The sequence below is a fragment of the Formica exsecta genome, unplaced genomic scaffold (assembly GCF_003651465.1).
Source record: "Formica exsecta isolate Colony F162 unplaced genomic scaffold, ASM365146v1 scaffold122, whole genome shotgun sequence".
Lineage (NCBI taxonomy): Eukaryota > Metazoa > Arthropoda > Insecta > Hymenoptera > Formicidae > Formica > Formica exsecta.
This window is the reverse complement of record NW_021848556.1, coordinates 2,544,319-2,571,813: the sequence shown is the minus strand read 5'-3', so window position 1 is coordinate 2,571,813 and position 27,495 is coordinate 2,544,319. Positions and strand designations below refer to the sequence as shown.

The window sequence follows — 27,495 nt, the reverse complement described above, 5'->3', positions numbered from 1 at the left end:
CCCCCCCCCCCCCCCATCCTGGCTAAAAAATGAAAAAGATGAAAAAAGGACGAAACAAAAAAGAAAAACGGATGTCGCTGTGTCGACGAAAGTCAGAACGACAAATAATTCGTCGGAACGATCAAGCGCGGCGCCCGATAGAAATTCAATTCCCCAAGGGCGGCAACGCGTAAAAATGGCGCGTCCAACGAGATGGAATTTTTGGCACGCGTTTTTTTTTCATACTTCATTGTGCCCAGGCATTCTTTCTCTCTTTCCCCGGGGTTTCTCTTTGTCCAGCCTCGTGGCGCGTTTTCTCTCAGGCCCGTTAGATCGGTTCGTTATGCGGCTACAGAGTTTTCCGTCCCCATTGAGTTTTCAGCGGACCAATGTCCTACCAATAGCAGCGTGAAAAAAAAAACGTCGGAGGCAAATTAATTCGCGTGTTTGCGTCCTCGAGGATCGGCTCTAAAGACCCCTGGCGTTTATTTTATTTTTTTTTTTTACTCTCTTTTTTCAATAATTCTATCAATTTTTCCCTTTTCGGCAATCTTCCGTCCGCGCCGGCATTTTTATATTTGACTCAATTATTTTGCACACTGCAGTCCGCTATTAAATTTCGATTGAGATTTGCTTAATAGTTTTATCGTCCTCCACATAATTCCAATTTCGTTTCTCTCTCTCTCTCTCTCTCTCTCTCTCTCTCTGTACCTCTCTTTTTCTTTCTCATTTACTTTTTACATTTCCCTACGCTTGGTGAGTACGGTAAAAATTACGAATTTTTGTTCTGCAGTTGAAAATGAAGATGGATGTTTGCTGATAAATTTATCTCTAACTGATATTTTCATGAAAAATATTACTGAAACGTAACAAAGAAGGATGTGTGTGTGGGACTTTTTATGAAACAATGGATATAACTATTTAAAGAACCCATCCATAAAAATTTGTGTTAACTTTTCCAGGATTCGGTAGGATAATTTCAACTTACCGCGATATAAAATATTAATGTGCATTTTTAACAGATAAAATCGCTCCCGTTCTTAGTAAACGTCCCATAAAAATTTTCCCTTTTTAATTTTCGACGATCTAAACTGAAACAGTAATCATCCATAGAAACGATATTTCCCTTCTAGATCAATAATTTTGGTAAATGCAACCCCTAAGAGAAAAGAGAAAATACAATTTTCAATCAATAAAAAATGGTATGATGATCACACAGACTTTTTAACAACTACGTGAGCTGAAACGTTATAAGTGTGCAAGGATTGTAACTAGGAGAGGCTTCAAAAGCGAAACGTGGTCTATTCACCGCGAACAGGGATGCGATCCTCCCTCTGAAAAGTTTTAATGGACGCTTCACTGTTCACCGAAAGTAGTTTAATTTTATCGGCAATACCAATTATGCATTCCGAGCATATGAATTACGCGTGCTTGGCGAGCGTGGGCGTGTAATATATATTACTTGAACTTTCTACCGCAATAACGATGCTTTATGCACCGCTTTTCGAATCATGTTCGTTACACAAGCTATTCCATGAGAGAATCATATTAATAACGAAGTTTTCCATAGTGCAAATATCATGGTTGCTGCTTTTTTCAGCGATTTTGAATGCGGTTTTTCACACAACAAAAATTATAAAAATATCAGCTCTATTTATTCCTAATTTAGTTCAGTTTTTATTATCAAATAAGAGAGTAAAAAATATATTTAAATTCAAACCAAGGAATAATCCACCATAGATTAATTGTCTCTAAACAAATCGTTGAAATAAACTTTTATGCGTTTTCGTTTTTAAATCTTAATTAAAGGACTTTTAATCTTCATACTAACATAGTTGAATAACTACATAAATGAGTCTCTCCTTAAGAAAAAATCTAATGTATATTAATTAGAAAATAAGATGCAGTTAACTTCTTTTATCTTCGCCATTACTAGCTTGATAATTAAGTTTATCAGCCCTGGGATAAAAAGTTTCCTCTATTGTTTTAATATAATCCAAATTTTATTATTTTTCTGCCTAACAATTTTATTTTGTTTATCTTAAAAAAAAAAAAAAAAAAAAAAAAAAAAATTTCCTTGCTTCAGAGAATCTCAATAATTTATAAGCTCTCAATATTATGGTGATTAGTAGGAAATTCGAGTTTGACATTACGTATGCAACTTGTGCAAAGATACATACATTATACATAGTGTAATCGATGACCTTTATCGCGCTGCGCAATGCGATTGTGACAGTTTACTTCATCGTGGCCGTGTCGGGAATTTATAAAATCGTCGTTAATGCATTATAGCCCCCTTCCCTACAAGCTATTGAACTACAAGCGGGGGATGTGACTGCGGTATAAACGCCATTTCGGGCGAACGCAGCGAAAGGGTGGGAGGGAGAGTCACGGATAGAGGACGTTTTTAGCTGAGTTAGTATATTCGGTCGCTTATGTAATCAATATACGAGGGTGAGAACGAAGAAGAGGTGGAGGAAAGGAATAAGAAGAGAGATCGGGAGAGGGAGGACGCGGAAGCGCGAGTACGACGATAGGAGGGTGCGAAAGAAATAGAGGGAAGTTTATTCCGACAGAAATACGAGGGAATGAGGTAAGGCCAAGATGAAAAAGATGGAAGGATCGTGTGCTTTGTGCCGTTTAAAGGGATGAAAAGTATTGGGTATTTTAGAAGATAATCGATATATCGCGTATCGAGGAGAAGGCAGAAGAAATACGCATTATAGAGCGGCAGGTAGTTAATTGGCGAGTAGTTATCGGAAATAGATTTCTAATGCGATAACAGCTGGGTTGACGTCATTATTGTTGCCCTAAAATATTAATAATCCTAATAGACCCGCTCTTCGGCAATCGAAAATGTTATAGAAAGTTTTCTACGAAAGTCTCAGATGTGCTCTCAGAAATAATTTCTCGTATCGTTTTCGCGAGGCGTTTCACGTTATCGAGAGAGCTTTTTGCCGCTTTAATCTTTCATACGAAAAGCGAGTATCTAAATTTTTATGTCCGACCAAATCGCGTTCGGCATCATAATTCCGAGTTTCATTATTTAAAGTGCGCTCGAGTCCAACGAATTTCGGTGCAATATACAATATATTCCCGCGCAAACTTTCGAAGGCCATAAACATCTCGTCGTCGTTCTTATTAAAGAAGCGAGACCGGCCCTATGTAATTTAAAACTCCCTACGTTCATTGTTTAAATTGCTACTTTCTTAAACGTATTTAATACTTTCTTGAATATACGCGACTGTGTCCTCCTGAAAATTATCGGTTCCCTCATATCACTTCGCATTTCAAACTTTCAAATGATCGATATGAAAATATCGCTATCGAGATGATGCGGCGCGGAACTGGATATTCTCTCCCCGGTGCCTCTTTTCCGGTTCGTACTTTCAAAAGAGTGCTTAAGATGGCAATGGACGTGGACCGGTCTCTCTCACGAAACGTCGAGCGAATTGGAAGAAGTCCACGGGAGGAAAAAGAGGGCAGAGAAGCCTTGGCCGACTTGGGACAAGTCTTCCGCTGACGTTGCCCACAATCCCTGCGTTCGTCCACTCGAGGGAAGGCTTGCAGTTGCACGTCTTGCAGTTTCGGTTTTTGCAATTCGTTTCGCTCACATACCGAGAAACGCGGCATTCGGTTTCACTACCTCATCCCCACTGCTTCTTTTCTTCCTTTCTTCCTTTCTACCTCTCTTTCTCTCTCGCTCTTCATTTTTCGGAGGTTTTTCTTTTTCCTCCTTCTCTTGTTGTCTCTTTTCCTTTCTACCTCTTCTTTCCTTGTACTTCGCTTCCCTTGGCTTTTCGCGTCCGGAGCTTTTTTGTCCATCAGACCATGGATACCCCAGATCGTCCAGCTTGTGTCTCTGCTTTGCGTCTCTGCTTCTTGTGAACCGCTTCCCGTTCTTCGTTAAGGCTTCCGACACTTTAATACGTTTTATTCGTCTACTTGCCATCGCGACTACTGTCTCGCCCGTTCGAGATATAACTACTGCTGTTTTCGTCATTCAACAACCGGCGAATATGATAATACGGTGATGCCGGTTAATATGACTTTTTAATTTATTCAAATGCGAGGCATCAAATTTCACTCTTAATTATACATCTTTTTTACACACATACGCGTACTGTTATTAAATTATGTCAATTCACACGTATTAATTTTACAAATAACTGTGTAATTAAGAACAAACGAAAGAAATAATAATCTCCAAATTTCTTTGATTCTTTAAATCACATATATTCGTGTATCTTTATATAAATATTTAGATAAATATTCCATTGAAAAAAGAGTGAAGAATGTATATTTTAAGAGATAAAGCCTCGAGAGAATCGTACAATTACTTTCCTTTTCTCGTGAACTTCTTTCGATACTACTAAATCTCGTGGCGTTCAGGCCCGTACCGATTCTAAGACATTTACGGTCTTTTGAAAGAAGGCGCGGAATGAAAGAGGATCTCATTTCAAGTGAATGGAGAATCTTTCGACGTGTATAAAGACGGTATACTGATGCGTGCGCGACGGCCTTTAGAAAGTGCCTAAGTATTTGTTAATTGAAAGAAGTTTTTGTCGTGCTTTTCCAGCGCGATGTCTGCCCGGCGATTCAGATAACCAAAAGTCAAAGTAAGATAATCTCGAACCTAAACGTCTGTGTGTATATATGAAAGCAATCGGCTAATGTACATTTTGCTGCAAATTGCCCATCGTTTATTTATAGTTTATAAATTAAGAATTCTTTCATATTGTCATTTGCTGCGGTATATTATTAATCTTCAAATAATCGTGTTTGGAAGCTTCGGTTCCATTTAATTTCTTATATAATTCATAAAGCTTGTTTCTCTCCGTCGAAACCGATAATCTTGGAATTGTTCCCTTGGGTATATCTGGTACAGGGATATTAAGAACAATGTAATACATCCTATTTTCGACTTTTGAGACGTCAAAATTACCTTTAGAAATGTCAATGATAAACTAAGCAATTATTTGAATGAAAATTTGCATGCTTAAAATTAACTCTCCTCTCGCATTTATCTCGTAGCGCGCTTCTGTTATAATTGACAATTAAACAGACGGTATTAATGACTCCAAAAATGTAACCCGCGAAATACGCGATAAACGACAACTCGATCCCGCTTGGAACCGAAATCAAATTGTCGCTGGACTCCAAAATCGAAAAGCTGGTTAAGTCTTCGACAGCACTCCCTTCGATCATCTTGTCGTGTTCGGACGTGTGATAGAATTTCAGGATGCGTGTACATTCCGAGGTCGATTCCCGGCCGTCAGAGCACAGGCGGCAGCTGCGTACCTGATGCGTCTCATCTACACGGACGACCGTGTCCATGGACCGTCTGAGAATTGGCAATTTGCTTGCAAATTTCGTGCGACGAACCGCCGCCGTAGCCTGCGGGTTCCGTTCCACCACCGCATCGGAGAGATTCCTCGGATTTTACGGAGCGGAGGCGAAGTAGCCCCTGGACGATGCCTTTACGGCGACGCGAGTGAAGACCCCTTTTGCGCGCGAAGAAACGCTCGAGAGCGCATTCCTGGACATTTCCGTTTCCATCCTCGACATTTGTGATATCGCGATGCAGATATTATAAACGTAACACGAGAAAGTTCGATAAAATATATATATGCATTTATGCATAAAAATTTTATCTCTGTAAAGTTAGCAGCCCATTTTCCAAATTTTAATACAATTGATATAATTTCGAATACGTTTAAAAAAAACGAGTTCTGACGATTAAATGCAAAATACAAAGGTGAGATATATGGGGTAATAATTTAACGTTTTTAATTCATACGAAAATTAGTAATAACCGTTTTTACTTCAATCAAGATCGATTTGTATCATAATATTTTTCGATAAAACTCATTAGGTATTATTGAAAACTATAGTCAGAAAAAGAATTTTTTAATCTTCGCATCTACATCCAAAAAATTACTATGATTACATGGTAATTCATATTGCGCTCGTAAAGAAGGAAACAAACCGGAAATGCGCAATTTATTTTTTCTCTCTCTCTGAAACAATTCTTCACAACTCGTTCGCGTGTTCCTTCGACAAACGTAACAAATTTATGTTTTTCATTCTCACCCGTCGTATGCCATTGAAATCTGCCTTGCAAATTATGCGGCGTTGTTAGCCGCTCGCGGACATATCCTTATTTTCCTTGAGAAAACCCCCGTTACGACCGGACGCTTACCAAGGATCCTTGGCAACAAAATTATGTTTCTCATTTCTACTTCCTGCATTTGATTCGAGTTTCACTTGCAAATATCGCGATGCCGTTCTCCCCTAGCGACGCTATTTTTCTCCTTAACTCCGAGAAGAAGTTTCCGTCGCTACGCCAGGTAACAAGGATTTTCCGCGTCGAAATTACATCTCGCTCGCCGTTGTATCTCGAATGCTGCGAGCTATTCCGCAACAGTCATTTAAACGTCTCTCGCAAGTCTCGCAAAAGTCCTTCCCTCCTCCTACTCATAATGCATTATCTCCCGAAATATAAAAGAAGTTAACCAGTATGCAAAGTCTCTCCCCAATTGTTATTTGTTTCACATTCAAACTCCGCGACGAAAGTTTCGATCTTCAACTCGTAACGTGCTGCAAATTTTTGTCCTATCTTGTCAAAATAGGAAAAAAATCGATCAGCTGTTGAAATTTTCGAGCAACCACGGCAGTTCGTAGAGAATATAGCGTATAAGGACTTAAGCAAACGATAACGGACGTTAGTAACGGTAACAGGATTATATACTCGCCGCGGCGCGAGTATATACGATTTCGATTATCTCCGTACGTGCTCTTATCACGAGGCAATTTGCCAGAATTTCCTAAAGACACGAGACACGCATCGAGAATTGAATACACGGCTCGCACAGCTCTAGTCGCCGCGTTATCTCGTCAAGCCGGAGGAAACGTTTTTCCGGTCTCGTCCAGGAACGATTGTTTTTCTTCATGTCGCGACATGTTCACCTCTCGCCTTCGTACTCATCTCGCATCACAAGACCGTATGTGTGTGTATTATCGTATACGCACATCTCTCTCCAACTATTTCGTGAGATTGACCGAAATGCCTGAGCGTATTCCGCTTTAATTCTCGCCGGCGATCTCGAGGCGCGCGACAATTGTTTTCCTTTAATCTAATCGGAGTTGTGGTTGCCATGGGCGTACGAGATTGACCGGCTATGTCGGTCACGTCTCTCACGCCCGACCGGAAAGTCAGACGCGAGAAAGCGCCGGGATCTCTGTGTCTGTTCCCGCTTGCCCGACCTTCCTCCACGGACGGGCATCCTTCGTCCGTCAGTTCCCTCGAATTAACTCACCTCACCTTCGTCGCACTCGAGAGACTGGCAGGAGAACGTCGAGGGGTCGTAATCCGAGGAGACGATTATCAATCGAGAGGATGTGCGGCCGAGCAAGGGAGTTTATCTTCTTCTACGGCCAGCGTGGGCATCGTAATTGATTGGAAACCCGTAATACAACTTGTGCCGCGATAAGATAAACGCCGTTCATCTTATGAACGACGAGTCGGCTTTCAGCCTGTTCTTGCGGTATCGCTATCGTTTCTCTTTCTCCGCAATGATATAAACTAACGTCTTTCAGCTCTTTCCGCCTTCTTTTTTTACCTCGAGATTTTTAAAATATGAATTTCTACAATGTATTAAAATATTATATAACACATATATATGCAAAGTACTGATTGTAACAATGTATATGTAACAAATACGTATTTTTAACAAACACGATGCTAGTTGTCTAACAAACATAAGAATATAAATAAAATATATAAAAACTGTTAAAATAGTGTCTCGTTAGTTTTGTTCTAAATGATATGCCATGCAAATTTTTAATTCTCGAATCGAAAATCTGTAACAAAATCATCTTATCATATTCAATAAATACTGGATAAAACAAACTACTGGCTTTGCAAGATCGAATGATTTTTAGTTACGCAATTGATATTTACGATGAATCCGAGCTTGCGCACATGGAACGAGTACGCTGGATTAAATTAACGTGGACAAATTAATGAAGCCATTCGGATCATAATGCGATAACAGACAATGCGGCATAATAAACATGATCCGAATGCGATTATTTTTAAATGGGTAAATCACAAAATCGTAGCTGCATATAAATAAACTCTCTTTTCGCCAGTGTGTTCTCTCTTGCTTAAAACAAATTATTAAATAAAAAAAGAGCCTCACACACACACACACACACAATACAAATAATTTTATAACGTAAACGATAATTCTATCTTCTGATAAAATTGTATCTACTTGACCTTCTTTAATTTTCTCTTCTGTCAGATTCCTAATAATTTACATTAAACTTTACTATACTTTATTACAATTTGCAGTAACAGAATACGTGATAAAATTTACGATGAAAATTTGCACTGAAACGTATAATATAGTCGTTAGATAGATAAATAAAAGACTAAGTATCTTGAAAAATACTCTTTGAAAACTTGCGTATATTTCAATAGAGCAGCAAACGAGTTCGTTAATTATGTATCTATTATATCTTATTACGGCATTTTATATTTTATAATCCGACCAATGTCGCATTTGCGTCTATCTTGTCGCGATAGAGAAAAGCGAAGGATAAAAACAGAACGGTCGGAAGATAATTCAATGAATATATTAAGGTGGAAGGTAAAATCGCATTTAAAAACAGCGCGCGGCTCATAGGGGATCGCTTCTAGAACGGAAGTTCCCGCGTTAAAAAAATGAGCTCGTTGCACGTGACGTTTATATCTCGCGCGTGCATCCGGGAATTAAATCGGTGCGAGTACTTCGATAAATGCTTCGTATACGTCGTTCCACGACCACGTCGCGCAAGATGGTGATTAAATCGCGTTAAACAAAATAAAGTCATTATCTGAAACGCGGGAGAAACGGCGCGCGAGAAACCGTTATTACCGTTTTTCCGTAAATTTCAATGGGATGGATACAATATGCGGACGCAGAACTATTGATAGCGGGCCGAGAGAAGGAACGGAGAGTTTGCGGAGAGTGATTTAACAAGGGCATTAAATTTGCGTGCGCGCGCGCGCGCGCACGCTCGTGCGATGGAAGTTATAATTAAATTCGAAGCGGCTGGAGCATAGTGTGTCGCGGCGAGCGATGACGAGAAGGACAATTTCCGCGATGATGATTTTGTATTAAAATGATCACGTCGCTGTACCGCATTATTTAATTATTTAACCGCCAATTTGCTAATGCACCGCCCGCGCGCCAATGCGAAAACTACGTCGGGCATAATTTTAGATATTACGTGATTATGACTCGCCCATAATAACTAGACGCACAGGCGGTGAACGGGCCCGTATGCGAGTTATTGCGGAATTGTTCCTAATTATCGACTATTAGTATTTATAATTAACGAACCCATAGCGACTATCAAATTCTGCGTGCTTCCTGTTATTACTTGTCGAGAACTTTGCTTGCGCTGATCATTAATAATCGGGCTGCCGATTATCGAACGCGCATTCAGTTTTACTTTATGAGTCTAAACTCGCGCAGAGAACAACTAACGGTAACGGGGTGGGAGAATTGCTCAAATTATTAAATCGATTAAAATCTGGCTACGATCAACTTTAAGTTTACTCTCTAGACTATATTCTAAAATTCTAAACTACAAAGTATTTATGGCGATAATACACTAAATTGTGTAAAAATAGTATAACATACTCGTAGTTTATGTTTATTTATGCTGTACTTATATAGCTTCAATAAAATTTGATTTGTCTTTTTAAAATTATTATTTAATTAATCTTTTATACACTTATCCTGTTACATCTCTTAATAATTATATTTGTATATTTTGTCTTATTTCCCCATCCGCGTAAAATATGCCGGCAAAGTCTATACAAAAAAATTAAAGTACCTGAGGTACATTTTGTAGGCAGCTTCATTAAACTCAGACCACATTATTAAGCTCAGCATACGTGCAACTTTTCTCAAGCGAAAACATAGGCCATATGGATGAACTCGTCCAGCCTTTTGAGGTCGCACTCGACCTTGTAGCGAGTACTTTCGTGTAATACAAAGTTTTACAAAGGTCGAAGGTCAACTCATCCTTCGTATTTTTTGTCGTCGCCGTCGACGCCGACGACGTCGACGAGTTTCTTGACTGAAATGCCTCGTCCGGATGAAAAGAGCCGTCGTCTGCCGTACGAATAAAAGGGTTGGCGCAAAAGTTGAGGTTGTAAGGAGACAGGAGGGGGTGAACGAGGGGAGAGCGCGAGAATGCCAACGACCGCCCGCTACAAACGGGACGTAAGTGACAAGTTGAGGGATTGCTGCGCCTACGTGGACGCATTGTGTGCAATCGCCATTCGCAAACGCGCTCGCCCCCTTCTTTCCTTTATCCCCCTCGAAGATTTCCAACGCTCGTGAATGCGCGGAAATATTGCCGATCGCATTATTCCTAACGTTATCTCGCGCCACGCTCGCGCTATTCAAAATGTCGCGGAGAACTCGGATTGAAGAACGAGGTCCCGAAGAAAGGAAAGGAAAAACGTTCCGACTTTCATCAACGTGTGCGAGCCTCTTAGAATGAACGATGTTACCGCGAGTAATCGAACGGCGTGATAACGAATGTCAGGGGAGAAAGAAATTTGTTTCCCTCCAGAGAGGAGAGAAAAAGACAGGGGGACAGTGAGAAGGGGAACATAGTCAAGCGCAACGCGCGACAGAAAGATCCATTACGAAATCCGAACAATTTACAGCGCGCATCAAAACTCAGAAACAAAGTTTACGCTGCCAACATCCGTGGAATCGGCGAACATTGGCGGACTTCCAAATCCCACTGTTCTACTAGTTGACTATCGCTCCGTGTTCCTCGCGGAATCCACACTTGTTTGATTACTTTCAAAGTTCATTTTTCAGAATTGCGATGCGCAAGTGACTCCCCAAGGTAGGAATTCTAATCGACTCGATTACGGGAACCTTTTAGAATTGCAATGTTGATCTGTAATGTTATTTTAGTTTTGTTTTTCGTCGTTTTAAATTTTTCTATCATTAAAAAAATTATCGTAATCAATACCTTCGGTTAGCTAAAATAAATATAATAAGAAAAACGTTATATAATTCGAATGATATAAACCATTTTACATATAATATTAATAATAATAATAATTATTATTATTATTATTATATTACATAGAGCGGAAAAATAATTAATCATAGAATGCGTAAGCGCTTCATCCTTTGCGCGAGGCGCAATGGTGAAAGTCAGCGTATTATATTACATTAGTAATAATTATATTAATAATGATAATAATTATATCATTATTTTATAATTTTATATCCGGTATAAATAATTTCTTATATTTCTGTCTTTCTCTCTTTCTAAAATTTTTGTGACTATTAATAATAAATAAAGACTTACGGAGTTTAACTAAATTCCGTCTCTTTCTGTATTTAAAAAACAGATTTTGAATTGAATCTCAAACTTTAAATTTTTTTACAGCTTTATGTTTAGTATTACGTAATCATTCATACATCCGATGCCACATATTGTTGTTGTTATCAGATTCTCGAGTTACATGTACTTTCCCGAATTGGAACCAATCTGCCAATTAGCGGAGCATGTTCGCTGATTGACGCGTATCTTACCACCGTCGCATAAGTGTGGGCCGTGTTACTACGGTGTGCATAACCCGAATCATCAGAGAAACGCATCCTTGATTGGAAACGATCCAAAATCGGCAATTACGAGACGAATTTGGCACGTAGGTACAACACGCGTACGCCATAGGCACGCCAAAATTCGACGTAACACGCGCTCGAGATGTCACTGCGCTATTATCGAGCCCGGTTTCCGGTGCGGTGGAGAACCAGCCGGATTCCGACGCGGCTGGATGGGGCGGCAAAATACGTCAGATAGAAGGAGGCACGAAACTGCACGTCTGCCAACAAGAGCCGACCATTAGCGGTCTTCCGCCTACTGCGAAGACGCTGACGGAAAGTCTGGGAGCTAACAATGAATGGGAGTCTCTAAAATGGCGCACGAACTATTCGATCTAATTAGTGCTTTGGATCACTGCCTAGACACGGTCGAAAGTCTGAGGATCGTTATCGTGCTATCTATAATTCTGTAATCAAGCTATGACAAACTTAAAGGATGTCACTGATATATCTTTATAAAAGTTGTTTTGCACTAAGAAGTTTTTTTGAGACATGAAATTCTCTTGACGAGAAGATGATATTTTAATGCGATATAACGATATGAAAATTCGCCGCTCATGTATACACACACACACACACACGATTTTTCTCTCCGTTTTCTTATTAAACTTTATCAATTTTTATCTTTGATGTCGATCTCTGAAGCGGAGAAGAAAAGATTAAGGCTTATAGAAATAATTACAATTTATTCTTTATAGGCAAGATCGGATCTAACAGAGATAAATTAGCACATTGCTGATTGTCTTTCATCAATTAATTAAAAAATAATGTGTTTAAGAAGAAGAGAGTTTCTATTTACGGCTAACTAATAATCCATCTTCACAGAAAGCGTCGAGAATTATCAGCAAGTTACTCTTGTAGCCAATTAAGTCGCCCCATCTCTCCGTTCTCTGTAAAATATACCTCTCTCTCCTCTAAAAATGAGTTACTTATCTCTCTTACAAAAATTTAATAAAACGGACTCGTGCCCTTCTCGCGCGGCGAATCCCTCATTCCCTTTTTCACGTTCCGCGGAATGGGAAACTTCTTTCATTTAAGCATGTCGGTTTGTGCGCCATTCGCGCTAGTTTCGTGGCGGCGTTTCGAGGACAATCGATCGCGCCCCCCCCCCCCCCCAATGTAATTACAGGCGGCGTGCTATGCTGTTGAGGGTGCTACCGTGACCACGTGGCACTCGTTTCCGCCGCGCGTTCCAGAAGAACGAGAGCAAAGTTCCACGGAACGGGGTAGCATTTCGGGCGACGACGTCGCGGCGACGGAAAAAAAAAAAAAAGGAAAACGGACGTTGAGGAGGGGCCCACAAAAAGAGTCCCTCGAAATTCCGCGCCATATGCTCCATAGTACTTCTAGACTACTAACCCGGCCGCACTCGAGGAACATTCGCTACCCCCTAGCCCGTCTTATCCTCCCTCCCTCCCTTCATCCCTCCCCTCCCTCCCTTCTTTCCTCTTCTCTTCGCGCTGCAGCCGTGGAGAAATTCAAATTTACGCACCGACTGCCCCGGGTGTGTTTTTCGAACTTATGAAAAATGAGTCTGGCCGGGCGAGGCCCCCCTGTTACACCTCCTCTTCCTTTTCTTTTCTCTCGTGGTTTGCCACCCCCCCTGCTTTTTCACCTTGAGCTTGGGTTTCCTAAACCCATCGTAAGCTATCTTATCGCCGCTGAGGCACGAAAGTTTATTGTCGGTTGTGTCGAAGAGTTAAAACGTCTTCGAACTATTCGGACAGATACTAAACTTAACTCTTATGTGTCGCGTTTAATTCTTATCTCCCCGGGTGATTTCGCGGTCAATTGTAACAGAGATGTTAGCTTGACAAGTTGTCCACTGTATTGATTGATTAAAAGCTGTGCTCCTTTTAAAATCTTATTACAAAATTTTTATGGTTTCAATAGCAAAAAAGAAAAGACAGTATGTTGTGAGAAATAAAAAGTTAAATTATAATTTTGAGAGGCGTTTAATGAAATGATTATACTTGTCTCCGCGCAGTTAATGCCAATTTAGATTTACGCAAGATATGCGATCTTTTAATTTTCAGCTTTTTTTCGTTTGCACCAAATGATCTATGTATGACATGTTTATCTTGTCTAACTGGCGCCGGTTTATCTATAAACACGAATTAAATTTATATAGAAATTTAGATAGAACTCTCAACTCGCTTTTAAAAATAGAAATTTAGATATAACTCTCACCTCGCTTTTAAAAATAGAAATTTAGATATAACTCTCTATTTTAAAAAGTGTTTACAAATTATTATCAAATATTTAAAAATATAATTAGATTTTTCGTAGAAAAGATATCAATTAATATTATTTTTATATTTTATTCAAGAGTTAAATTTAGATATTTGTTATAATGTATTTAGAGAAAATTGAATCGTAATAATAAAATAAAGAAATATTTATGGTTGATAAAAATACTTAAGTCTATTAATTATGATAAAATAAGAGAAGACTAAATATAAGAAAACATATTTCTTTGACTTTTCTCTCTCTCTCTCTCTCTCTCTTCCTCTCTCTCTCTCTCTCTTTATCTCTCTAGAGAAACACTTTAAAGACATAACAGCTTTCAAAAGAAAATCGATATAACCTCTTTTTTATCTCCCCAGCTGCTACTCTTTTCTCCATCTTAAAAGTTCCGCGATTGGCGAGCGGAAGCAAACAGCATTGTTGGTCGGCTGGCGAGCTTCCGGATTTAATATAAATATACGTAAAGTTACTAACTCAAAACGAGAATAACTTGAACACAATAGATTTAAAAAAGTTTACTCGGATAAATATCATTCCGGCATAAAAAAAGAAATCATTTATTTTATAGAGGCAATTAGAAATTATATATCCTACAACTATTTAAAATAAATCGTAAAAATGGTAATTTTCCACAAGTAATCCAATAATCTTAATAAAATAAATCCTTTTCTTTTATTTATAATTTTCAATATATATCATTAACTCAATTTTTCTCTTTTCAAAAATACATAAAAATAATCAAATTATTTGAATTGATACTTATCAATAATAAAAATTCGAAAGTATACAAAAATCTTCATAGACAGACTTCAAAAACAAAGAATTTTTAAAATATCTATCTTTTTTTTTATCTTGAATCAAAAAGAAAGAGAGAGAAATAGTTGTATGTTATGTGTGTAAGTCAGAGTTTTAAAAATATGAAAAAAAAAATTAGTAAAAATGTATATGCAAGAAAATATTTAATGCCTTTAATCTTAAGCTTAATATGGAATTAAGTTAGGTCAGGTTAGATCGCGATACTATGACACTGCAGTACCGCACGTTTCGTAGTAAGAACGTGAAATATAGGTCATATGCATCGTGCCACCGTGTCTCCCGAGGTTATGCGTCATAATTCATCGCGACCAGGTCGCACGAACGGGCAAAAAACACACACGTGTGAACCGAGAAACTCCTGCCGGATACGACGATTCTTTTGTTACAGTCAAAACTTGACAGTCGCGTGCGGCAACGCAATTCTCTTCAAAATTTAATAGTAAAAATTAATTACTCCCTCTTGTTCTCTTCCTTTTATTGTAGGAAATATGCGTTCTTGTCGATGCCCGCATTATCGATCAATAAGTCTTTCAAATTCTTCATCTAGACCTGATGTATCGCATCAAAAGTTGTAACTCTTTCTGACATCAAAACTATAGAAGTTGCATTTTTCGGAAATGCAACCATCGTATGTGTTGCAATATCTCGCGTTGCATCATCCATTACTTGTATTCAAATTCTCACATTACGCCTTTCCGACGATCTTTTTCGGACTTAATGCAAGCGCGGCTGACTGTTTTTGCTCAAATGTACATACAAATGCGAGACGCAAACGCGAAACAAGCGTGTTCCTTCGTTCGCGCGCGGGTTCCACCGGAGCGATGTGTCAAGGAATTCAATAAAAGAGAACCTGGAAAATTACAAGGCCCTCTTACAGTACGTACCCTCTCTCGCCGTTCCTTTCTCCGTTCTCCTCACTCCATCCAGAACTGGACGAGGATTCCTCTCGGACAAAATTCCAACGACTCTGGGCCATTACTGCCGGAGATTATCCGTTCTCTTTCCTCGCATTTTTCGCCTTCCACAAGTGCGAGAAGAGAGGAGAACGGAAAAGGGTGTTGTCGCGTGGCTGTCTCGCGGAAGATAACTTGCGTTGACCCGGACCCTTACGATCGTTTCGAGCCTTAACGAGGTTAATCGCGGGCCCCTAGAAAACGCGACCGCGTGAGTATTCGCTTCCGCCGTTTCTCGCTTTGGCTTGTGCCGCAGCCATTCGGCGTGTTCAGCGCGGTAGATACGAGTCTGATATTTGTTAGAATGGACGAAAAGGTCGTTCTAGTCAGCAGCAAACGAGCGACCAGCTTATCTGACAAAAAAGCCGGAGATATTTTTATTTTTTGTCTTATATATTTTTCAGTTTCTCGAAAATACAGTTCGCGGCGTATTTTGTATTTTATATAATTATTATAAACGTTTATTATTTTGGTATTATTTTAATTTAATCGTATTAATATTATTTTAATTTTAATTATATATATGCATTTTACTGAAAATTTATATTGCAATCATGAAAAATTCAGGCCGCTCTCTTAATATAATCCGGTTTAGACTGTTTATTCATTCACGTTCCATGTAATTATGCTCACGTAAATCGTGAATAATATTGCTTAGCTAGCCATTTTATAGCCGTCTACTAAATAACGTAACGCGCGGTAATAATAAATTCTTATAATCGTAACTCGTAATTAAAATCTTGTTACATGTGTAGTACTGTGCAGCGAGCAACAAAGGTAGGTAGTTGGCGAAATTTGGGACGGAGAGATGTAGAGCTCGTGTTAAACGCGGCGAATTCTAACGTGGAGAGGAGATGCAAATTATTCGCGGTACTCTGTGAGACGCGTCTTTTGACGCATTGCCGTTTTGTGTGTGTTGAATTAACAAAGACAAAAAAAAAAAAGCGAGAGATCTCAGGAAAACGCTTCTCCCTTTTGATGCTTCCGCAAGCTCGTTCTTGAAATTCGTTTCGAGATTCCCTCGTTCGTGACGATTCGCAAAAAACTGCCTGCGAGTTTCTTCTGCAAATTTACGATTCTCGTTATTAAACGAAAGTCGGTGTCGTCGTCCAACGTCAACGGAGCGATTCTTTAAAGCGGCCTTTTAAATTCTCCGACATTAGAGTGCGGCGTTTTACTTTTTTCCGCGTTGCTTTGTGCGCGCGCCAATTGTTGTTACTTTGATAAAGAGAGAGAAGAGGGGGGGGGGGGTATAGAAGAATTTACGCGATTATCACTGATTCGATAGCACGGACACGTTTCCGCGTTTCCTTTTTGTCGTCCACAATTCTTGCAACGCGCGGGAATAATCAGTAGCCCGATTCTATCAAGTTCCACGCCGAACCTTAATCAATTTGATCCAGACAACGAGCACGTAGTTTCTCTACGTGGCTCGTACATCAGATGGATACAGGATGTTTCAATAGAGCAGTTCGCTGCAGTAAATTCCCAGAGGAACAGACAACTCGTAATCGCGTGAAAACATTCATGCAATTTGAAATCAAATTGTGTATAATTTTTGAATTATATTTGCCATTTTTACGATATGCCATTTTCTATCGCTTTCGTATCTTTTTGTTAAAAGATTCGGTTAAAAATATCGATAACAATTATAAACTATTGCTATTGCAAAATTATAGAAATATCATACATCCACATAATAATATTTTTATATTTTCTCTCACATATTTTTTAAAAATTACTTTACAAAAATTATAGATAGAATAAAATACTAATATATATATTCCAAATTTTTTTCTTTCGATTTTTTATTAATAAAATTATTTTAATTTGTTAAAAATTATTTTTAAATACGATTTTTTATGTTTTTAAATAAAAAATCAATGTATCATACGATGTTAGAATTAAATCAAACTTCAATATGTATGTATCCAAGATATTTAAAAGTCTTAAAAATGTACATGCATCTTCGTGTGAAGAGTACAAATCGCATTTACTCATTCTACATTATGTTACATACACGTCTTTGGCAAGATGAAAATTGAACGATGTACCAGATAGAGTTAACTCTCGCTGCGCGTCTACAAGAATTCAAATTACTTCATCAAACGCCACGTCGATGCCGAGGCGGCGGCAGTTACTGAGGCTACCTGTACGAGGGATGTGATCGTGTAATCCGGCACTTGTATGCGGTGCATGTTCCGCGAGCGAGTGAATGATCGCGCGCGTGTTTAGACTCGTGCGTGTAGGTCGGATGCTGCGCGTGTTGGTGCATAGCACAACCTGTATGCTTCGCGATGTACGACACGTTCTAATGTGACTGCGTACACGTAGCGGATGCACATGCACAGTTTATGAGCGAGCATTGAGTATCTGTGTATGTGTATGTAGGTACATCACCCCGACTTCGCGCGCACATATATCTGTGATTTTAAAATATAATATATTCAACGGTTGACCGCCGTTATGCACCGTTTAGCTATCATGGGAGACCATAGCAGTCTCCCGTAAAGCTCTCTACTCTTTCACTCCCAACGTCTCTCCTTCTTGCTCTCTCGCTCTCCTCTTCTCTCGCGCGCGTCACTTCTCTTTATCTCATATTTCTCTCCGTTGCCGACTCCCAGTCTCGCCGCGTGTTCTTGTGTTTTCTGTAATTTAAATAATTTTATAATTATTATCTTTAAAAATATTTGAAGTGAACAGAGAGTCATTACTCTATCAAATTTATAGATATGTATATAAATAGAAATCTGTATAGAGAGAAGAGAGATAGTCATCGCTTAATGCGGCTGATATATATATGTATTCCTTTATACAATTTTCTGCTGCGTTTTGAACGCGATATTTATTCCGCATATGTTCCGTTCGAGAATCTCGATGAGAAATTCGCAATATAATCTGCTTAAAAGGCAGTGTCGGAATTTACATTGAAGCACGCTCGATTTTCATCGGTTTTTGCAAAAGCCGGATCGCGACGGTCGACGAAGAAGGTTTACGGTAGTTAAATAGTGTTATTCTATCCGCGTCGGGGAATGTCTCATTGTCCGTCTATTTGTCAACCTGAAAAATGTGGGCTACGGTCCGGAATTCACTGATCCTACCACACGACAATGATCGGGCAAGGAACCGCGGCTAGAAACTGACAGATAAATATCGGCACAATGATAATCTCAACGTTTAGAGGCACGGCGCGCCGACGGGTGGGCCTTTGTTCGCGCTTAAACTAGCTGACAAGTTTTTGGTGGTTTTCTCCATGCTCCCTTTCGCTCGTGATCCCGAAGAGGTAAACGGGTCTGACGTTGAGAGGCGGAAAATTGTTCGTGCACAAATCGAAGCGATCCAAAGCGCGGGCTAAACGACGCGTAAGGAGAGTCTTGACGAGACTCGACAAAATCAACCGTGAGATTTTGCCGTCGACTACACATCGAGGATGGCAATAGTGTCACTGTTCCCTTGCGAGGGTAAGAATCATATCTGAGTTGTGATCTCCGTATAATTTTGATAAGATTGCTAAACGTCCAAGGGGACGTAGCTCTCGGTTCATCTCGTCGTTTTAACGAATAAATGTGGCGTAAGCCATTTCTCGAAAATTGGCTTGAAGCTGGTCTTTTGTGAGAATATGAAAGCAGTTTTTGCTATAGAATTTTCGATAGGACGGGCAAACGTTTCGTTTGAAATCGCTATTTTTTTCTTAGAAAAAGATTAGAAAAAATGTAGTTTTATGAATTTTAGCAAGCGGTCAATGTTGAAGGCTGACATCTCATTTATCGTTATGATAAATGCGAATCGAGTCGAGTAAGAATATCTGAAAAGAAATAAATAATTAAACAGTACAAGTCTATTCGCGACATCGTTATCGGCAATTTTCGGCGCACTCGATCATTTCGGGACAGAAGTATAACTGTCATTTGACTCAGAGGCGTTTGATTTATGAGATCTGAACAGGCGATCTCAAGCGTCTCTCTTTATTTTTAGTCTTTGTGTTTTCTGGACATTTTTTTTTTTTTTTTTTTTGTTTTAGACCACTGTATCTTTCCGCTCTCTCCCGCTTTTAAACCGCGTCAAAGGGAGTTTTTAACTGTGGCACTTTCAACCGGGTTGTGCGTGTAATACACGTAAATATACCTAATTTGTCACCTTTTTTTTGTGCACCGACAAAAGTCGTGCCTTTCCCTCCTACTCGCGACGGGAGAATTTATTTCTCATCGTTAGAAAATTAACCTTTCCCTCGCAATACACTTTTATCGTGAATGAATACAAGAGAAGAATGTGAGAAACTGAAATCTCGTTTTCATAAAACGTGAAAATCACTACATATCTTTTTTATCGATTCTATCAATTTCATTTGTATCAATAATAAAAGTCATCTTTTTTTCAAAATTTAGCACACGTTGCTTCTTTTAGAATCAGAACAAAAATGATTAAGTTTTTCGATTATTGAATTTGCAATTAGTCCGTCCAAATTCCGCGAAATATTACTTCTTTGCATAAATAAGTAACGGACAAGCTTTTGATGTTCACCTGCCTCTCTCGGGCGAACACGCGAAATCTCGATTGCGTTTCGTGACGTAGCTCGTCGAAGGTTAAAACAGAATCTTACGTCGGATCTCTCGATGGCGCGATATTGTCGAAACTTTGCGGGTTGTACCTTGTATTCGTGCAACTTTCAATAGCAAGCGGAATTTTTTTACGACGCTAGAAATATAAGCGATCATTATCTCATCGTTGTATGCCTTACTAATGTCAATCAAAAATTATACGAAGAGAAAAAATATCTGTCAACGTATATATTATTTGCTCATTATACGTATCAGTATAACGTATCTACGTATTTACTTATTCCTTTTCATTTCTATCAGATATAACATTTTTTTTTATTTTATTTTATAACGAGATGTACTTGCATATATACTTTATATTATTCTTTTATGTTTTAAGAGCGAGATAAATTTAGTAAACGTAAGTTATAAAATGTGGTAAACGTATTGTCAAGTGTGTACGGGCAAAAAATCCAGGAATAGTTCAGGCAGAATTAATTTACTTCAACCCATTAACTTCACATTCAGGTTCATTGCATTATAGTCTGTGTTATTTATTTACTAAACAGGAAGCTCATTGGTAACCTGGCTGGGCAATGTTGCGGCGGAAGAAGACGAGCCGGAGAAACGCCTGGCGTGCTGGTGGCTTAATTGCTCGGGGATTCCAGCTCGTTATGGCCGGTGTCTCAGGTACGCTTACATAATCCGTTACAGCGGTTTCGCTAACCCAGTTCGCGACCCTGGTTCGCCCGGTCATTTACTACGGAATCGAAATTTCTATTCGCCGTTGGAATCTTAAGGCGTAACCATAATCGTAGCTTTTATCCTTGTTTAGTCGACGCAATTTATTCCATCATTCCATCGGCGAGGATTAAAGATTATACGTGTCTTGCATGTTATGGAATACTTAACTAAGTGTCGAGCGAACGTCCTCATGCAGAGATGTATAATCAATCTCTATGATACATTAAGAAAAAAAAAACAACAAATATATCTCTATTCTAGCATTGTATCAAAAGCAATTATTGTATGACACAACACATAAAAATTATTTCAAACATATTTTCAAAAAATAATATAACTCACTGTTTTTCCGATTTTGATTAACACAGAGCTAACCGCTGCGGCTTTACCGCCACCTTATTTGCAATTTCAGCTTTTCAGATTATAAAAATATTTATCAAAAAATAATTCCAGATTTTTATATATTCCTGTAAAAATAAATTGTCAGTATTATAATAATTTAGAACAGTCTCTAATTTACAAAAGTCTATTTCGAATATCGAAATTTTTTCACTTCTGATCAATCGAATTTTCTCATCATTTAGCAGTTTGTATCATTAGCGTTTATCCGACTCGCAATCCGTGGCTCTTCGTTGCTACCCTCTCCCATAAGTTTCTAGTACCCCGTGGAAATTTCTCGATGTGCGCCACCGGCAAGTCTATCTTCGGGGTGTAATTCGCGGACGTCAACGGAATACCAATGTCGTCGCCGTCGTTCTCTATCATCATCCTCGTCGTTCTCCATTCTCCCCGTGAATGGTCATAAAAGCTTAGAGGAGAGCCCGTTTGGAGTACGGAAAGAGAAAGAAAGAAAGAAAGAAAGAAAGAGAGAGAGAGAGAGAGAAAGAGAGAGAGAGAGAGAGAGAGAGAGAGAGGAGGGAGACAGAATGAGAATCTTGCAAAGTAAGAAAAGAGATGGATAGCTCGTAGACGATCTACTTTATTGCAGCATCGGACATTATGTAGCTTATGAAGGCGAGATGGTAGAGCTTTGGCCGGATCCGGGAGAGAAAAAGAGAAAGAGAGAGGAAGATAGAGAGCTTTCGTCCGTGAATGAATGATCAATCGTTCCGTATATTGACTGGTATGGTGAGAGGGTCGAAATGAATTTTTATACACTGATCACTCGCCATTCATTCACTGCTGAATAATAAAACGGAGCAAATTCACCGAGAGCATATATAGAATTAATTGGTTATGCAACAGGAAACCAATTGTTATTGTTGGCACTTTTGTATTGCACAATTTACTCTGGTTTTCATCAGAAATGGAAAAAAAAAAGTTATATTGTTCCTAAAATGTGTTTTATGATTGTAATTCAGTAATAAATGTTGATATAACGCGTATTTCTTTCTTTCGCAAATACGTCCAAAATGGATTTTCAAATGTCGTTTTACGAATGCATTAAATCTGCAATGAATGTTTTACATCTGCATTAATTCTACGTTCAAAATTTTCTTACATTATACATACAATTTAGAGATGATATCCTGGTGTCTTGCACTAAGGTTATTGTTTATATGTATTATCGCGATATTACGCCGCGTCATTGTTTATGCGATTGCGATTGCAATCTTTAATACGAAACTCTAGAGGCTGCTTCTTTTTACATTTGAATTGTAAATTTCGTACACCGCGTGCGTGGAATGATAAATACTATCCTTCGTTCGTACCCGGCTCCCCAGAGATCCGTACGTGACTCAGTCCGGAGAATAGCTCCTTGCTTCTTGCGAAGCGGCGGATTGAGCTTTTCGATGCTTTTTCCCATCCCGAGAAGGATAACCACGAGAGATAACTGCGAACGAGCAGTGAATTAAATCGAAGTCAATATTTCCCTTGAATTATGAAAGAACCACCAGAAAGATACTCTCGTGGGTGGTAAGATGGTAGGTAGGCAAGTCAAGTCGAACGCATCACACATTCTTTAATTTAAAAAATAATTCATCGTAAGCTTTCGTCAAACGGCATTATAATAAATTTTCGGCGATCTCAAACGGATACGTTTTCGCAAAGCAAATCGTCAAGCAATTTTGACGCTTTATTGAAAATTGATGTATATGGATATGAATTTAATAAAAAGGCAAGATAATTAATTGTACTATTTGTGTTTTTCAACAGAAACAAATTTTAGCGCGCAAAATTAATATTAAATCTATGTTTTGTTATTAATCACAAAAATATCAGTTACATTATTCGATAATTAAAATGATTCTATTTGTTTTTTATATGTGTTCTTGTATATAGCCGAGTATTACAGTTCATTAATTATCGTTATAATTATCTCAAAATCTAATAAGTTTGATGCACGGTATTAACTTTCCGACGATAATTTATATCCCGTTACACCTTCGCATCATCGCGAAATTGTAAGTAAATTTTTCTACTGATCATTCTTCGAGATTCTTATCGATGAAACTTTGCTATCTTATAACATATTAACATCGTCATCGTCACACCGGCAACGTATTTTGTTATCGGTGGCAAATTCATTTCCGAGCATCGCCGAATCTTAGACGATTTTCTCGGTTATCGAATGAGGATTGCAGTTTTCCATTCCGCGCGAATCGGCGGATCGAGGGATGAAGGAGGAAAATAAGAATCTAAAAAGACAGAGAGAGGCGATGGAAAGAGGTGGGAGGACGTACGACCAGTGGATCAAACCGAATCCAATAACTCCCGTGGGATTACAACTCTGGCCCACGGGAACCGATCGTATCCCGAAGAAATGGCGGGTACGAGACGTGAGATAGAAAGAGTGAAGTGGAGACATTCGCGAGGGAGGAAGGAGGGGTAAGTTTAGAAAGGTGGATCGTCCGGAAGAGAAAAGTAGAGAAGGTTGGCAGCTTTCTTCTTCGCGGCACAACAGCAGAGACGACGATATTTTGTCGAGCTCGACCGGAATGTACAGAACGGTGCGGGCTGCATTTGTATCAGCCGATATAACGGGTGGATCGGGCAACGCTCAGCATGCGCGGAGCAGAGAAATAGAGAGAAAGAGAGAGAGGAAGACACAGAATTCCGCGAGCTCGATACGTTACTCGGACACGTAGCCAATATTAATCCGCGGCGATCGCAATAATTGCTGCCGCTTTTTATATATCGGACACGATTGCCCCCTCGAGCAATCGGGTCGCGCGGTCGAGGGACAAACGGTCGAGCCACCGCCTCCGCTAAATGATAAGAAAATACGCTGTTCAATCACGAGCTTGTCAGGTTCAACGGGTTTCCGTGACGCGCCTCGCAAAACGTTCCCGGCAAATTGAATTTCTCGAGGCACTTCGCGGCGAATCGCCCAAACTCGAACACGCGAGCAACGAACACAGCGGCGTGAGCGAACGTACAACGACTTAGCCGATTCCAGCCGAGTAGCAACGGTAGCACCTACGATAGAACGATGTAACTTATAAGTCGTTCGCGGGATTTTGACAAATCGTCCGAGACCGACCAGTTCCCGGCTCTTCCTTTTTTTTTTCCAACCCCCATCCCGTCACTTCGCTCCTTCTTTCCCAGCCGCCTTCCCAGTGCCGGTGCACTAAATCCTCGTGCCACGCCGCGCGAAAACTTTTTCCCCGCCAAAGTTGGAGTTTTCCCGGGTTTTATCGGCGCGGTGCGGGTAGTTTTTACTTGGCAGTTCTCTTTTTTTTTCTCCTCCCTCTTCCTCCTTTTCCATCCGCAATCCGATCCCTTTTTCGTTCCTCTCCCTGCTCCCAGTGTGATCCGCCTTCGCTCGTCTTTACGTGGATCGGATAAAACCCAACGGCCACGCAAATCAAGCGTAACGAGCGGTTGCGTCGCCCGATCGGCCGAGAGAGCTTCGCGATCGATACGATATCGCGAGCGGAGGTTTCTCGTACGACGATAAGGTTTAGCCAGTTATGTTAATCCGATATAGCTTATCAATTGCTTCATTAATATCCTATCTATAACTTAAAATGATAACACAGACCTCGTATTCGTATCTTGCAGGGCTGTGCGACCGTCCTTCGATTAGATATAACATCGCAAAGCGAATTCTATACGAGATAAGTAGAATTCACGATCGTGCTTAATGCTAAATGTGTGTGATACTACATTTATCATGTTTGGCTTTTTGCACTGATTCAAAAAGTGCGTTTTGTACAAATTAAAGATAATAATAATGTAAAGTCACAAGCGTTTTCTATAAGAAAGCTCGGTAAAATTCTATGTCGAGACAATTTCGACACGAGATCACAGAAGAGATCGCAATATATTTACGTTGAAACGTTAAAAGGAGCATCGTGGCGTTTCTCAGTAACACGAGACTGATCTTTGTTGACGAGACAAATGGAAAAGCACAAGCAACATCGAATGAAAAAGAATTGTACTCACTGACTAAGGTGAGGAAGGGCATACTGTGCTGCAGAAAATGGGGCGGGCTGCATGCTTCTTCCGGTCTAGATACTGCACTTCCCGTCTGCAGCTCGATCACGTGGCCGTCTCTTCGGTAGAATGTCATGCACATAAAACCGCTCCGACTGGAAAAAGAAAGAACGCGAAATTTTATAAAGGTGAGCGACATATTCCACCGCTTTAATCACATTCGTTATTATCCGAATAGACACGCGATATATGTTGAAATTCTCATTATTAGAGAGAATTATAGAGATATCAATGCGATTTTTTACGGTTTTAATTCAGCTCTTCGTGCGACGCAAATTTTTTATATAACGCGTATTTCGAAGATTGAGTAATAATTTTGAATATTTATAAATATATAAGCTCTATAAAACGCGTCTCTTTATCTTTCTGCTTAAAAAATTCAAACATGAATCATTCGTCGATATATTCTAATATTGTACAAAATAGTGTCGTGTGTAAACGAGATGGAAGGACGATCTTACCAGCCAACAGTGAAGTGTGCTACCAACATTGTCATCGTCATGGTCTGCGCACCGTTCGACTGCTTTATGCTGTTGCAGAGGATCTTCACGTCCTGGTCCTCCGGTCCGGGCACGTATTGTAAGTCCATGGACCCGCCCTCAGAGCTCGACGAAGTCGCGTTCGGTCGAGCGACGTGCAAGGAAGCGTTTCGGGGATGAAACGTGTAAGATCTGCCGAGATCCAGAGTGTGCCAAGTCAGTCCGCCACTCGAGTGTCCGGTCAGCCAATTCGGGAACCGACATTCGCCGGGAGACGAGACTAAAATCAGAAATACACACACCGTATTGTATTAATGACGCGCCTTTGTATCTAATTAAAAGTGGGAAACAATCATCGTATCACATTTTAAAGTTATATTCTTTTCAAGTAAACAGAACAAACTGAAGGGCTTTTTATTTTTGAAATATTTTAATACAAAACGCTTACATTATTTTTATTTTTGATAAGATTTACGAACATGTATACTAAGAAATAAATTTTAGGATCAAATATATCTATCTGTAACATTTTTCTTTGTATTTTATTGACAAGATTCTTTTATATTTAAACGTGCAAATTATTCAGACCGCGAGACAAACTGCATTTAGATTTTCTCGTTAGTTAATTGGCGACCGACCTCTCGCGATTTCTCCTTTGGAACCTCTCTTCGCAACCTCAACTATCGTAAAACGAATGATTCTCCAGGTCACCGTTACGCGTCCCGCCACATATACGAGTTTGTTGCCCGTAAATGCCGCAGGATCGACGACAGCAACGTATGTACGTGGTGGTTACGTCGTACCGGCCGGGCGATACGCTCGTACTCAAAAATTCCACGGCCGTCCAACCGTAAAGTCCTTCGTATCGCGCGAAATGACAGTCGATAAAGCGACGACCTCGATACTCGATATAGACAGAATCGCGAAATAGTCACCCCCGAATGCAACCAATCTCTCCCCCCTTAGTCTCTCCCAGCCTTTTCCCTTCCGTTTCGCTTTCATCCCTTTCCGCGTGTAGCGCGATGCACTATGCGACCGATGCACTTCCCCGAGTCATACCAACTCGCCGGGACGTTCCACTTCCGCTCGCGGCATGTAAAATCGGAGTGTCAGGAGAGCGCGGGTTCGATCCACGTCGAATGTTATATCCACGGCGAGAGGATACGGTCGAGGACGGAAGGGTTAACCGAGCGCGCGGCGGCTTTTATGGCACATAAAGGCATCGTTGGACCCCACATGGCGAAAAGAATGAAAATAATTCAACTATCCGCTCGGATAAGTTCATACAACGCGATACAACACGACGGAGATACAAATTTCGCCATCGTAAAAGTCGAACGGTGTCCATTCACTTGTCCCTTAAAGCGGGAACAGCGTCGTTATCTCGCCACTCACGTGGCTTCTTTTTTTTAACATTACGTTAAAATTAATTAGACCGATAAATATACGGTTACCATCAATATGTGTCAGATTTGCGACGATTTATTTCCTACTTTTTATTTTATTCATCGATATTTCTTGATTGATCTGTTTTTTTTTTTTTTTTTTTTTTTTTTTTTATTTATTTTTTTTTTTTTTTTTTTTTTTTTTTTTTTTTTTTTTT

At 39.6% G+C, this 27,495-nt stretch overlaps 1 protein-coding gene across 2 annotated transcripts in view; it reads right to left on the bottom strand.

Annotated features, from left to right (window-relative positions):
- The window catches only part of LOC115244919, a 239,805-nt gene that overhangs the window by 18,995 nt on the left and 193,315 nt on the right, over nt 1–27,495 (bottom strand). For both annotated transcript variants that reach the window (XM_029822936.1, XM_029822943.1), the window contains exons 8-9: nt 25,875–26,172; nt 25,363–25,508 (exon numbers count right to left, since the gene is read on the bottom strand). In XM_029822936.1, coding sequence (XP_029678796.1) covers nt 25,363–25,508; nt 25,875–26,172 — 444 coding nt within the window. The remainder of the gene's footprint in view (nt 1–25,362; nt 25,509–25,874; nt 26,173–27,495) is intronic.